Here is a 14,577-nt window from a genome sequence, read left to right on the forward strand (position 1 = left end):
TAAAGTTCCTTGTAAAATCAAGTCCTCCCAAGTCCACTGTTTTCCCTGGTTCTCTTTTGACATTGCTTTAACCATGCTTCAGTGCTTTAGGTTGTCAAGTATGTTATCACTTCAGGGCATTTCATCTCATTTTCCCTTTGCCAAGAATGGTCAACTCCCATGTGTCCCTTATTTCCTTTGTGTCACTGAATGAGGAAGCCCTGCTCTCACCACTTTAAAAACTCCAGCCATAAAGCCCAGAGTGTTGGATTATATCTATAAACCTAGCATTTGGAAATTAAGGCAGAAATACTAAGTTCATGGCTATCTAGATTACAAATGGCAGTAAAGGTCACCTGGGGTTACAGGATACCCTGTTTTAAATATAATAACCTGCAGCCTTAGTGTTGGGTCTAGCATTCATGGGGCCCAATGAAGAGACTGTGAGACTTCCTTTCATGAAGATATGAGATAAAGCCTTAGTTTCATTTTGAGGTAACAATATGTTGAGCTACCCAGGCTCTGAGACACATGCCATGAATAGCTGCATGTAGGAAGTGGAAGTAGCCAAAGAGAGAGATGTATGAGAAGTTGCAGAGAGAAAGAGCCGTATAAACCTTTTGAAACTGAAGCTCTGGGTGCCTGACACAGCTGCAAGTGTTGGTGTTTGTCCTGTATAGTTTTACACTTGGCCTGGTGTAATCTTCCCTTAATTCTTTGAAAGGGAAATGTATATTCTATGCCATTGTGTTTTGAGTTGATATGATTCCTGTTTTGATGTTACTTGAGGTCATAGTCAAAGATTGTCTTCTGTGTCAGAAGAATCTGTTGTCATTCAAATAGTGTTGGGACTATTACATAATATGGGGATCTTTGAAATCAGACTAAATACATTTTGCATCATGGTTTGACTATGAGCCTGTCATGACCTGTGTCAAAATGTTGAGGGTTGAATGAAAAATCTTCCAAGTAGTATACTGAGTTTGAGCATTTGTCTTTGGTGTGGGTCTTCATTGGTGACTTACAAAACTTTTATGAGGAGGAGCCTTTCTGGAGGAATATAGTCTCACCACATTTCTTTGTTTTGTTGAAAGTGAGCAGCCCCCTTCCTTCTCATGTAGGCATGCCATCACCAACAGTAGAGATTCCATTCCTAAATAATATAAGGTAAAGTAGAAGCAATTACTTTTCCTCCCTAATCCATATTTCTTGCCTGATATTTTTATGTTTATATTTTTGGTGGATGGAATCTGGTTTTTGTACATGTAGCATTTGCTTTTGTGCTTAACAACCCACATCATGACTTTTAAACTTTGGCAGGTTTGTCATTTTTCAGAGCAAGAATGTATACATTCAAGAAATTGCCGGGTGGTGGTGGTGCACGCCTTTAATCCCAGCACTCGGGAGGCAGAGCCAGGCGGATCTCTGTGAGTTCGAGGCCAGCCTGGGCTACCAAGTGAGTCCCAGGAAAGGCGCAAAGCTACACAGAGAAACCCTGTCTCAAAAAACAAAAAAAAAAAAAAAAAAAAGAAAGAAATTAATAGTGATCTCCTGAATCACTGAATTGCAGGTGTGTAATATTGTCCCAACCTTTGTGTGTGTTTTTACGTTTTTAAATTGTTTTCAGTGGCTGAAATTTTTGCCTAGATAGACAGACAGATAGACAAATAGATATGTACCACTTGTCTTCCTGTTATTTGCTGAAGGCAGAAGAGAGTATTCTAATTTGACCTGGAGTTAGGAATAGTTGCTAACATCCATTGAGTGTTGGGAACTGAGCTAGGACCTCTTCAGAAGCAACAGGTGATCTTATCTGTTGACCCATCTTCACATACTCCATCCTTTTGGTTGTTTGTTTTCCTGTTTTAGGATCAATATTTACTTTACTAATGTTCTTGAGAATTCATTGATCTGTCAGTTAGTAACTTCTTAAAAATGCTTTCCTTCCTGGGAATTATTAGTCTTACAGTTCAATAGGGGTCACTCTAGGTTATGATAGACAAGTATAAAACTGAAGTGAATGTTTAACTCTTTGGAGGAATTTTTGTTTGAGACTGGGTCTTACTATGTACTTTTGGCTGTCCTGGCAATTTCTACATAAACCAGGCTTGGAAATCATAGAATTTCATCTACTTTGCCTCCTGAGGTTTGAGATTGGAGGTGTGCACCACCACACCTATATTTTCTATCCTTTCTTGAAGTTAATAATTTTGATAAAATTCTGCTGATGTATACTAAATAGTGTTACTCACATTGCATGTCTCTCTGCATATATTCCTAGGCATTTCTCTTGCTGTGCCGTGTTCTATTCTGTGGGCACTGGAATGGAAGGGTCATTCTCTTTTGATGTGTTCTTTTAAAATGAGTTGGTGACTGTATTTGATATATATTGACCCATGTCATAGAATGTTTTGAACATACAGAATTGTATAAATATATTCTCAATGAAGTGTACATTTGTAATTCAGTCAGTCTCATTTCAATTACAAACATGTATGGGACATTTTAGGATGTGGTGACCTATGAGGATGTGCATGTGAACTTCACTCCTGAAGAGTGGGCTTTGCTGGATCATTCCCAGAAGAGTCTCTACAAAAATGTGATGCTGGAAACCTATTGGAACCTCATTTCTATAGGTAAGAATGTGAGCTTTCTGTCAATTTTTAACTTAAGGGGACAAGCTTTTCTTGGAGATTGGTGCTCTTCTGTGATTTTGAACGTGAAAGGGGAAGAATGTGGTGAATAAATCAAGCATGGTACTAAGATTCATGCAAGATAGTAATTTCAAGTGTGCCTAATTTCCAGTAATATATCACATACATTTTCTCATACTGTGTTTTAGGGTTCAAATGGAAAGACCATAATATTGAAGAACATTGTCAGAGCTCTAGAAGAAATGGAAGGTAATTTTCACATGCAAGCTGATACATATGTATATTTGAAGAAATGTTAATGTACCCTGAACATTTAATGAAAAGCCACTGTGTAAATAAGCATAGCTTTGTGATGATTATAAAATTGTCACAACACCATGCACTCCAATGTCAGGTAGCTGACCACTGTTTACTCAACTTTCCTTTAAGTAGAAAACGAGAAAACAATGCCGTAATAGATGTCACAGTTTCAATTATAGCCATGTGAGAGGCATGTTGTAGAACTGTCCGTCCACTTACTGCCATACCATTCAGTTATCATATAAGGTATACACATTGATGAGGGGATTAGTTTATGTCCAAGATCTCTTATATGCAAAGCTTCCATATTTTTTTTAAGATTTATTTATTTATTATGTACACAGCATGTTTGCCTGCAGGCCAGAAGAGGGCACCAGATCTCATTACAGATGGTTGTGAGCCACCATGTGGTTGCTGGGAATTGAACTCAGGACCTCTGGAAAAGCAGCCAGTGCTCTTAACCTCTGAGCCATCTTTCCAGCCCCGTAAAGCTTCCATATTAAAGCTAGTGTTACTCATATGCTTGTAGTGAGTGATTTAGCATAGTTTAGTTAGAGGAGCACTTTATGAGAGACCAGGAAGTTGCTGTCGTGTGGAAACATTAATCCCTATTCCACATCTTTATGGCATACAAAACGTGAGACTATGTGACTGTAACGTGAAAACCTTTTTTTTTTTTTTTATTTTATTTTCCTTTACAAGGTATGTCATCTGTCATTCTGGATACAAGGCGTGTGAGCATAAGGGACATGCAAAGAAGCATTGTACTTCTGTCTTTCGCAGAAAAGTTGGAAGATGTGTAGTAGTCCCCTCTATGAGAAGACATGATGACTGTGATACAAGTTTACAATTAATTGGTTTTTCAACTTCAGGGGGAATTCATCAACAAACTCACATTGAAGAAAAACCTTATGAGTACCAGGAATATGGAAATTCATCTCTCTGTACTGGTTCACTGTGCACATGTAGTGTGGCTCACAGTATAAGAAAATGTTCTGAATGCAATCAGTGTGGTCACATCCTCAGTTCTTCAAGTTCTCTTCAAAGATGTGAAAAAACTCATGTGGGAAGAGAAAATAATAAATGTGAGTCATCTACTAAAGGCTTTAGGCCTGACAGGCATCGTCAAACACACCGAACAACCAATAACGAAGAGGCTCTCTATGAATGTAATCAACATGATAAAGCCTTTAGATCTGACTCCTCTTTAAAAGTACACCGAAGAACTCATTTAGAAGGAAAACTCTATGAATCTAATCAAAGTTATAAAGCCTTTGAATGTCACAGTCTTCATCAAGTACATAGAATTCAAGCTAAAGAGAAAAAGTATGAATACTCTCAATGTGATAAATCCTTTGAATGTCCCACTAACCTTCAAATATATAATAGAAGTCATACTGGAGAGAAATCTTATGAATGTAATCAATGTGGCAAAGCCTTTGCATATAACAGTCATCTTCTCACTCATCTAAGAAGTCATACTGGAGAGAAACCCTATGAATGTAATCACTGTGGTAAAGCCTTTGCACGGAAGAAGAATCTTCTCTGTCATGAAAAAAGTCATACTGGAGAGAAACCCTATAAATGTAATCAATGTGGTAAAACCTTTGCAGAGAAGTATATGCTTCTCAGTCATGAAAGAATTCATACTGGAGAGAAACCCTATAAATGTAGTCAATGTGATAAAGCCTTTTCAAGGAAGAGTAATCTTCTCAACCATGAAAGAATTCATGCTGGAGAGAAACCCTATGAATGTAATCACTGTGGTAAAGCCTTTGCACAGAAGAGTAATCTTCTCATTCATGAAAGAATTCATACTGGAGAGAGACCCTATGAATGTAATCTATGTGATAAAGCTTATGTATCGAAGAGTAGTCTTCACAGTCATGCAAGAAGTCATAATGGAGAGAGACCCTATGAATGTAAGCAATGTGGTAAAACTTTTGTACAGAAGAATAGTCTCCAAATTCATGAAAGAATTCATACTGGAGAGAAACCCTATGAATGTAATCAGTGTGGTAAAGCCTTTGTCCAGAAAAGTACTCTTCATAGTCATGAAATAATTCATACTGATAAGAAACCCTATGAATGCAGTGAATGTGGTAAAACCTTTGCAGAGAAGAAGAATCTTCTTGGTCATGAAAGAAATCATACTGGAGAGAAACCTTATGAATGCAATCAATGTGGTAAAGCCTTTGCACTGAAGAAATATCTTCTTAGCCATGAAAGAATTCATAGTGGACAGAAACCCTATGAATGTAATCAATGTGGTAAAGCATTTGCAACAAAGGGTTATCTTCTTAATCACAAAAGAATTCATACTAAATAGTACCATATGGATATAATCAATATGGTAATAAGATGTGAGCTGCCATGTGAGTGCTAGAAACTGAACTGTGTTTTCTACAAGAGGTACTTGCTGGAGTCCAATCCATAGGGGTTCAGGTCCTAAAGAGGAAATTGGTTGTCACCAAAAGGAGACTGCCATGATCTGAGCATGAGTCAGCATAGCTGCTGCTTTATTGAAAAAGGACTACACCTTTTCTATGCTATAACTGAATATTAGTTTAGACTCAAGCAAGATTGTAAGCAGACTTACTGATTCCAGGATAAAAGCAGGCATCAACTTCATCACAGCATTTTTCCTGAGACAAAAAGTGATAGTTCCACCAAGTATCTAAAGGCCTTTCTGGATGTGAGCCCATTATTTCCTTTTGTAGTGTGCTCTTATCCCTGGGACCAGGTGTATCCAGTTAGTGCATCTTTAAGTTCTCTGTTCTTGGTAATCAGGGGAACAAAATGAGCATTCTTGTGTGAGAGTAGGCATATTTATCATGCTATGTGATTCCATGGTGATGGGGATTATTCAATAATTTTTTTTTTTGAAGAGACTGCCTGTGTATACATTCCTATCCTCTACTGAAGCCCACAAAAAAAAAATATTTCCCACAGGAAAAATGCATAAGGAGACTTCATAATATATAATGGGAATTATTAAATAAATTATTAAATAAAGTAAAGGTGCTGGTGAATTAAAAGATCTGCAATGTCTATATGCTCGTACTTGGCCAAACAGCAATGGTTACCATGCAGTCCATGCCAGGTACTAAACTGCTAAACCATCTCTTGGCCCTTTATATTTCTTTTTAGATTCAGTTTATTCTTTGTGAGTGCACATGCATAGTGTAGTTTAAAATCAGATAACAGCCTATGGTACCCAGTCCTTCCTTTCAACCATTTGGATCCTAAGGACCAAACCAGGTCCATCAGTATTGGCTGCAAGCATCTTTACCTTCGGAGGCATGCCATGATTTCCATTGAGCCCTGATATTTTTTTGTTAATCATTGTTTTGTGGGGTTTTTTTTTTTTTAGAACAGTTTTGTGGCATCATTCCCGCTGGGCTATAGCTTACTCCAGACAGTTGGCACATACCCCAATCCATCTTTTGTTTCTTGTTTCTTGGTTACCTTTTCTCTTGTTGCCATCTACGTGAATCTTGTCTGAGAGTCTCCCAAGGGTACAAGCCTGTGGAAAAACTTGGTTCAGGAAAGCTGGAAAACTGATGAATCGAGGAATTTCCAGTTGGCATTGTATTGTTGTGAGCTTCTTTCAGGTTGTTTTGAACATACGGAAATCAACTGGCTAAAGTGTAAGTATTGAGAAAAATAAAAATGCCCTGGGTGAAGGGAAAGTGCTTTAGTCCTGAAAGGCTGGATCCCCTTGCAGCTGTGAAAGGCTAGATTAATTCTTTTTTTTTTTTTTTTTTTTTTTTTTTTTTTGGTTTCTCGAGACAGTGTTTCTCTGTGTAGCTTTGCGCCTTTTCCTGGAACTCACTTGGTAGCCCAGGTTGGCCTCGAACTCACAGAGATCCACCTGGGTCTGCCTCCCGAGTGCTGGGATTAAAGGTGTGCGCCACCACTGCCCGGCCAAGCTAGATTAATTCTTAAGTGCCTCTGAGTTTTCATTCAGTGGTCCAATCCCGGGTGCACCCACACACCCTCACCTTGACAATTGGTGCTCAACATGACATTGACCCCTTTTGTGTGGCTTGAAGAAGGACAAATGATCTGCTGAAGAAGGACAGAGGAGCTGGCCATCTTAACAGGAAGCGCCCTCAGGGTAAGGGGACTTAACAATCTGCAGGGTCATGGGGAATTTAAACTCCCCATCTCGGGAGCAACAAAATGTATAGTTGCTAAAGTGCTTGTCAAAAGAAAAAGTGGTAACTATACAATTTTTAAAGCTAGAAATAGAATGATTCCTAAGACAGGAAGTAAATCAGAGAAAAAGACTTTTATCAATAGAGAAAAGGGAAAGAAAAAAGAAAATCCTTCCCAGTAGAGAAGAGGGAAGGAAAGGAAATAAAAAGAAAGTTCGCAATAGAAAAGGGTGAAATGGTTAATCAAGAGAAAAGGATTTTCCCTGTAAAAAGATGAAAAATATTGAAACTAGACTTAAAGATTAAAAGGCCCCATAAAAGAAAAATAAAGTAAAAGCCTCTTCCCAGTAGAAAGAGAGGAAGAAATAGCTCTTTCCAATATAAGAAATTGAGGATAGCTAAAACTCTGAGCTCTTTCTGCCTGTCAGCTCTTTCACAGATCTGCCTGCCAGCACAGAGTGGCAGTATCTGAATTACAAAAAATCAACAGACGAGGCTTCACTGCTGCAGCCTGAACAAGCACAGCAAGCCCAGAGCTTAGAATTGTGTTGTCTGTTTGCTTAACTTTGGTTTATATGTTTGTTTTTTTTTAATTTTTCTCTCAGACCAGGAATAATTCACTATTAAAGATCCTTTCATGGGAAATGTTTTCTGTTTTTCCCTAATGGTGGGAATAACTCACTATTAGTAGTCCCTTCATGGGAGAAAGAGGAAGTTTAAACGGGCCCAACTTCTGGTGAGAACAGTTGTGGTCAGGACATGGAATGCTAAGTTGATGGTGTTTGAATTCCCAGAGATATTAATCATTCAGTGTATAGAGGATGTTCTCTTCTTTTGATTGTCTAATAAGTGTTTGGATGAATGTTTGATTTTCATGGTAGATAAACTAAAGGAACAGGATTCGTAATTTTAAACTATATATTGGATATGCACTTGTCTGTTTATCATTACTGAGAGTTTGGCTCTGCTCTTTAAGTTTCTTTCTAGAAATTCTTGGTTAAATTCTTTAAAATATTAAAACCTGAAACAGATTGAGTTGTTAGCTTATTAAATAATGTGGTTGCTAGGATAAAAACTCATAGAAAATAATCTCTTACTGATAAAGAGCTTTTAAAATTATTTATCCACTAAACAAAATACAGATAAATTGTTTGATCCACACTGTTAATTATTGGCAAGTTGCATTAATGTGTTACTTGGGATCTATAAAAAAAGGATCCTCTTTTTAAGATTTTATAAAAGTACTCCAGACTATTGCCTAAAATTACCTCTTTAAATTCTATAGAGATTGTCTTCAATGCTATTATAGATAGCTTATGTAAAAAAAAAAAAAGGACTATGCAGATAAAGACTGGTGATAGAATTGGTCAATTATTATTGCTTCCATATCTTAAAGGCAAAGTAGCAACTATATATAGAACTGGAGGCTTTGGAAGTACTGGAAAAAAAAGGTGTGTTGGCAAACAGTTATTAATGATAAAAGGTCTAAATTAAAAGTAAAATTAAATGGGATTGAAATTGAAGGATTATTGGATTCTGATACTGATGTGTCTGTAATTTCATAAGAATCCTGGGATCCCAACTGGCCTTTACAAGAAATCTCCACTCAATTTGTAGGCATTGCAACCTTATCTCAAGTAAAAAAGAGTGTAGAGTGGATTAAATGTATAGGACCTGAAGGACAAGTAGAAATGTTAAAGCTTTATGTGGCTGATATAGCCATGAATTTATGGGGGAGAGATTTGTTACAACAATGGGAAGCTTAAATTAATATTCCTACAATTTCTGAAGTAGCTTTTAAAGTGATGTTTAAAATCGGGGTATATTCCTGGGAAGAGTATTGGGGAGAATTATAAGTGAAAGTCACAGGCTAAGGAATTCATAAACTGTCCTGCTTGTTCTTTTTATAATCAAGTTCCTTTACCTGCACATCTCATCCTAAAGGTACACAAAGGAATGAAATTTGGCAAATGGATATATTCCATTTAGTAGATTTTTGAAAATTAAAATATGTTCATGATATCATTGACACTTATTCTGGGTTCCAATGGGCATCTCCCTTAAGTTCTGAAAAGGCAGATTCTATAATTACACATGTTTATTAGAAACAATGGTTGTAATAAACATACAGCACAAATTAAGACTGATAATGCCTAATATAAAACTTTTTTTTTTTTTGCATGTTACAACATAAACCATGTTACTGGGATACCATATAGGACAAGCAATTGTTGAAAGATCTAATCACACTATAAAATAGATGCTAAATAGAAGGGGAATATGAGGACCATCAGGAATAGACTGCATAATTAATGCCTTACTAACTTTAAATGTTTTTAAACGCTAATGAAACAGGAACAACAGTGAGTTATGAAAAGAATTGCTGAATCAAGTAGGCCCATGTATTATAAATGTTTTAACATCAAAATAGTTCAGCGAATGTGGAGGCAATATTAAGGCCTAGACTTGACTTTACAGACTCCATCTTAGGGAAGGACCACCATCTTAGACCACCTGGTGACTGGAGGCTGTACTCAGTTCCAGGAAGATTCTCAGGAATGTGCCATGACTACTTGAACAGAAATCCTAGGAGCATCCAATTAAGAAATTCATCAGTAAAGTTTAATAAGATCAAGATAGGCCTGCAGATATCCTGTCTGCAGATTATGGCCCTTACAGATATCCAGATAATCTTGTCAACAGATTGTGGTTCCACACCAAAAGTCTAACCCAATAGTTTCAAATGTAGTTTTTCATTGAACATCTAGACCAATAGTTTCAAAAAATCACCTTGTCCTATATCCCTCCTCCTCTGTCCCTGAATGCTCCCTCCCCTGGGGTAAGAGAGGGACCGGGTCATGGGATGCATAGTTGTAGGAGAGATACCCCTGATCCTGGCATGACAGTTCTTCACCTTAGGGCAGCAGAACCTCCCCACTAGGATGGGAATCAAATCACAAAATGCCAAGGCATGTAATTCCCAGCTTGTGGTTTTTTCCTTTAAAAACCCTCCTACCACTGAGCCCCTGGCTGCTGCCACATTTGCCTCCATCTGCTGAGTCAGAGCATAGAGTGATGGTCTGTGTTTGAACCTGAAATTAAAAAGACCCATGTGTGCTTGCATCAGAAACCAGCTCCTTGGTGGTCTCTAGGGGATGTGAGACATGGGCACAACATTTGGTTCGTTGTCTGGGAACCCTCCCCTCCCCTGACTCTGGACTGGAGGGTCTGCCTGTCTGTCTTGTCTGTCTGTGTTTAGTTTTGTGCATACCTAAGTCAGTGATTGTGGTTGGGAATGGTTAAGGTCAGACGAGCCAGAGAATTGTGATCACAAGGAGCTAGATGTTTCAGACTCCTACAGTGGGCATAGAGAGCCCCACATCTGTTTGATCTGTATGGCATTTGGACGCACAAGTATGTCGCTCCCACGTGGCAGCAAGCCATCATTCTGTTTGACCCTCTGCTTTCAGCCTCATTGGGGCAAGCGTTTCTCTTGTGTCCTTGGTCTCCTGTGGTGTGTGTTTCTATGTATTTGTGTTTCTGACTGTGACAAACGATATAGGACAGACACTTCTCTGGACTTATTCTTAACTTATTACTGAGATGTTAACACACATGCTCATAATCTTTCGGTTTTGATTAAAAAGTCTAAACTTGTCACCTCTTGCAGATCAGAATGGCTGACACTCAGTGTTTGCTGGTCTCCCAAGGGAACCTTCCACCTGGCCCTTATTGGGGCAGTGGACGAGATTGTCTTCAGACCACAAGTGGGGCATTCCAACCAAGTGCCCTACATAGTGGCCTGGAGGGACCTGCTAGAGGACCCCCCTACCTGGGTTAAACCATTCTTGCCCCTACAGGTTAAGGTCATGACTGCTGCTGAGAAAGACGTAGCCTCCAAGGCCCCTTCAGCTCCTAAGCCGGAGGTCCTTGAAGGAGACAACATAGAGGAAGAGATCTTTCCTCTGCCCCGCCTCCCGTTATACCCCCAATCCTGGTGCAGCCATCCCAATACCAGCCCCCCTGTCAATCCAGCTGGGTCCTCCTCCTCTGTCCCTGAATGCTCCCTCCCCTGGGGTAAGAGAGGGACTGGGTCATGGGATGCATAGTTGTAGGAGAGATACCCCTGATCCTAGCACAACAGTCCTTCACCTTAGGGCAGCAGATCCTCCCCACTAGGATGGGAATCAAATCACACCACTACTGACCTTTTGCCATGAGTGATCTTTATAATTGGAGAGTCCCAAATGCAATCTTCTCAGAAAATTCTAAGGAACTGATTACCTTCTTTGAAACAACTCTCTTCACCTACCTCCCCACATGGGACGACTGTAGGCCGTTTTTTCAGATCCACTTCATGACGGAGGAGAGAGACCGCATACAGACCAAGGCCCGGAAGCTACTGGAGAGTCTACAACTAACCAAGCTCTCATAGATGTGGCTTTCCCCTTGATTCGCCCGGTGTGGTCTATTGCCAGACTCTGTTGGCAGGTCTCAAGGCAGCCACAAGGCGACCTGCAAATTTGAGTAGGGTCTACAATGTTAGACAGGGAGCAGATGAAAGCCCAGCATCGTTCCTGGAGCGCCTTCAGAAGGCCTTAAGAAGGTATACGCCCTATGATTCTGAGTCCCAAGATGTAGCATGAATCTTAGAGAGTCTTATTAATAAAATCAAACCTGAGGCAAGTTATTGGGGTGAAATGCTGGATGGTCAGAGAGACAGAACAAGCCACAGTTATCTCACCTCACCAGATCCTCAGCTGGTCTTGTTTCCTCAGACTGGAAGCTTCTGTGTCCTCATCCCAATGGCTCTCAGCTGAACTGCTGCTAGAAACCTGAAAGCTTAACCAGCCAAATGCCTAACCAGCTAAATGCCTCTAGTTTCTGGTCCTCACACCTAATATATCTTTCTGCTTTCTACCACCACTCCCTGGGATTAAAGGCTTGCTTTCTGGGATTAAAGGCGTGAGTCACCATGCTTAGCTGTATCCTTGAACACATGGATTTCTGCCTCTGGAATGTTAGGATTAAAGGCATGTGCTACCACTGCCTAACTTCTATGTTTAATATTGTGGCTGCTCTGTCTCTGACCCCAGATAAGTTTATTAGCATGCACAATATTTGGGGGAATACAATACCACACCAGGAAAATGCCCCTGCAATGATCCTGGCCTTCATTAACCAGTCAACTCCAGATATCAAGAGAAAGCTACAGCGGCTGAAATGCCCCAGAGAAAAAAGCATTAGGGATTGAGTAGAGGTGGCTGAGGAAGTGTATAATTGAAGAGATAGTGAGGAGAAGAAGGAAATCAAAAGGGAGTGGTGCAAGAATTGGCACCTCACTGCTGTGCTGCTGGCTGCTACTGCAGAACCAGAAGAGTGCCAAAGGAGACTGCAGTGCCTTGTGCTGGAGAGGAGGATAAAAAAAAAAACAAAAAACAAAAAACAGAGAGGTAAGAAAGAAAGGCCCCAGGTGGGAAAGAATCAATGAGCATACTGTAAATAGGTAGGACACTGGGCCAAAGAATGCTGCCAAAAGTCAAATAGGGTAAAGTCCTTAGCCAGCAGAATATGGATAGTGATAGGGGAGACAGGGTTCGGCCCCCTTCCCTGAGCCTAGGTTAACACTTAAGAGTGGAGGGGAGACCAATTGACTTTATGGTGGACACGGGAGTTCAGAACTCAGTGCTACTGAGGGCTAATGACCCATGACTGTGGACAAAATTCTAAACAGTCTTATTAAATAAGAAACAGCCAAATACGGAGTTAAACCCCAAGAGATCAGAGCACTAGCCAAGAGCCAAGACTACCTTTAGCTTACCACTCACTGCCATCCTTCCCCTGAGAGAGAGACCTTCTTCCTTGTGATATTTTAATTGTGCTGAAATGTGATTTTATTTGTACGTTAATAAATAAAGTTTGCCTGGAGATCAGAGGTCATTAGCGAGCCAGGAATAGAAGTGAAGTGGTGGTAGCCCATGCCCTTAATTCAATCACATGGCAGGCAGAGTCTCTGTCTGGTCAAGGACACAGCCAAGCGTGGTGACCCTTGAGTCTCTAATCCCAGTACCAACCATAGAGACCAGGAGGTCTGTATAGACAGGCAGTGATGAGGAAGTTATGTGGCTGGGCTTAGAGCCAATGAGAAGGCAGAACAGGAAAGCAATAAAACAAGACACACAGTAAGAAAGTCTCTCAGGGGAAGGATGACAGTGAGTGGTAAGCTAAAGATTGTCTTGGCTCTTGGCTAGTGCTCTGATCTCTTGGGCTTTAACTCTGAAAAAAAAATTTCTGGGCTACATGCTGCTTTGATGGAAGCATAGACCCACTGCTTCCCAGAGTTGGTGGGAGTATGGTTCCCAGAGCTGGCTGTAAACATAGTTTTGTGATGTTGGGAAGCTAAGGTGGGCGGAAATGCTGCAGTTTAAAGCAATAGATTCACAATAAGATAAATTCAGATGGGATAAACCTCTAAATGGTTTACAATGTGTGTAAAAATGTACGTAGACTTGGAAGAGAAAAAAAGTAATATATGCAATTATATATAGAAATAGATAGTTTGAAAAAATAAAGTCTTTAAAGTGAAAGTAAAAGTAATATAAAAACTAAGCCACGTAAAGATGGATATCACACAGAGAATCTGGATTGTGTTGTCTTTGGGATTTTTAACTACAGAGAGACATTTGATTGTAAAGGCTGCTGAGTTAAACCAATATGTATATTTTAAAGATACCTTGGCTTCAAAATTTGGATGTAAGGATATGTTGCTTTGGAAAAGAGGCTCTGCTTTTGTTTCCACAGAAAGCAAGAGACTATGGATTTGTTCTTGATTAAGATACATCAGGTTTGACCAGCCAAGACCCCCTGAAAGGTCTCCGATGACACCATGGCCCAGATGATCCAACATCCAGAACAGTTTCAAGGCAACTGGCTCAGACAATACAGCCTCACAGACTACTTAAAATAAAATCCTAAAATTTTCTTTATGTCCCCATAAGAATACAGTGCCCTCATCCAGCAGGAAGTAGTATGAAAAGCTACGCCCAAATTCCCAAATATACCAAGCTGGCTTTGGAGATGGAATTGCCTCACTCCTTTTCTAAACCCAAGCATATTTGCTAAAAAAATAAAAAATAAAAAAAATAAAGTTGATCAGAAGGCCCTCTAGTGTGCGACAGAGAAAAAACAATATTTTTATTTAAAGCAGGGTGATTATAAATGCAATCTCTTTCTAAAGAAGAAAAGGGGATAGTGTAGACATGGAAGGATGAAAGGGTATATTAATGAACCTACATTTAGAGAACAGCAACTTGTTTAGAAATGTTTTACATTGCTATGGATTTTAGTTTATTGATACAAGTTTTAACTTAATTTTGTTATACTGTATATATATTTCTACTCTTGTTTGAGGTATTATGTTTATGTAATTCATTTAGATTGTAATGGATAATTAAAATACAGATTAATAACTAGTCTTCTACGAT

At 39.4% G+C, this 14,577-nt stretch overlaps 1 protein-coding gene across 1 annotated transcript; it reads left to right on the top strand.

Annotated features, from left to right (window-relative positions):
• Positions 1 to 401: 401 nt before the first annotated feature.
• On the top strand, positions 402 to 5,943 carry LOC131900444 (gastrula zinc finger protein XlCGF57.1-like). The gene is made up of 4 exons (XM_059251656.1): positions 402 to 422; positions 2,489 to 2,615; positions 2,822 to 2,882; positions 3,636 to 5,943. Exons 1-4 carry the CDS (start codon positions 402 to 404, stop codon positions 5,260 to 5,262), a joined length of 1,836 nt encoding a protein of 611 aa, XP_059107639.1. The 3' UTR covers positions 5,263 to 5,943.
• The last annotated feature ends 8,634 nt before the right edge of the window (positions 5,944 to 14,577 follow it).

The sequence above is a fragment of the Peromyscus eremicus genome, unplaced genomic scaffold (genome assembly GCF_949786415.1).
Source record: "Peromyscus eremicus unplaced genomic scaffold, PerEre_H2_v1 PerEre#2#chr22_unloc_1, whole genome shotgun sequence".
Classification (NCBI taxonomy): Eukaryota; Metazoa; Chordata; class Mammalia; order Rodentia; family Cricetidae; genus Peromyscus; species Peromyscus eremicus.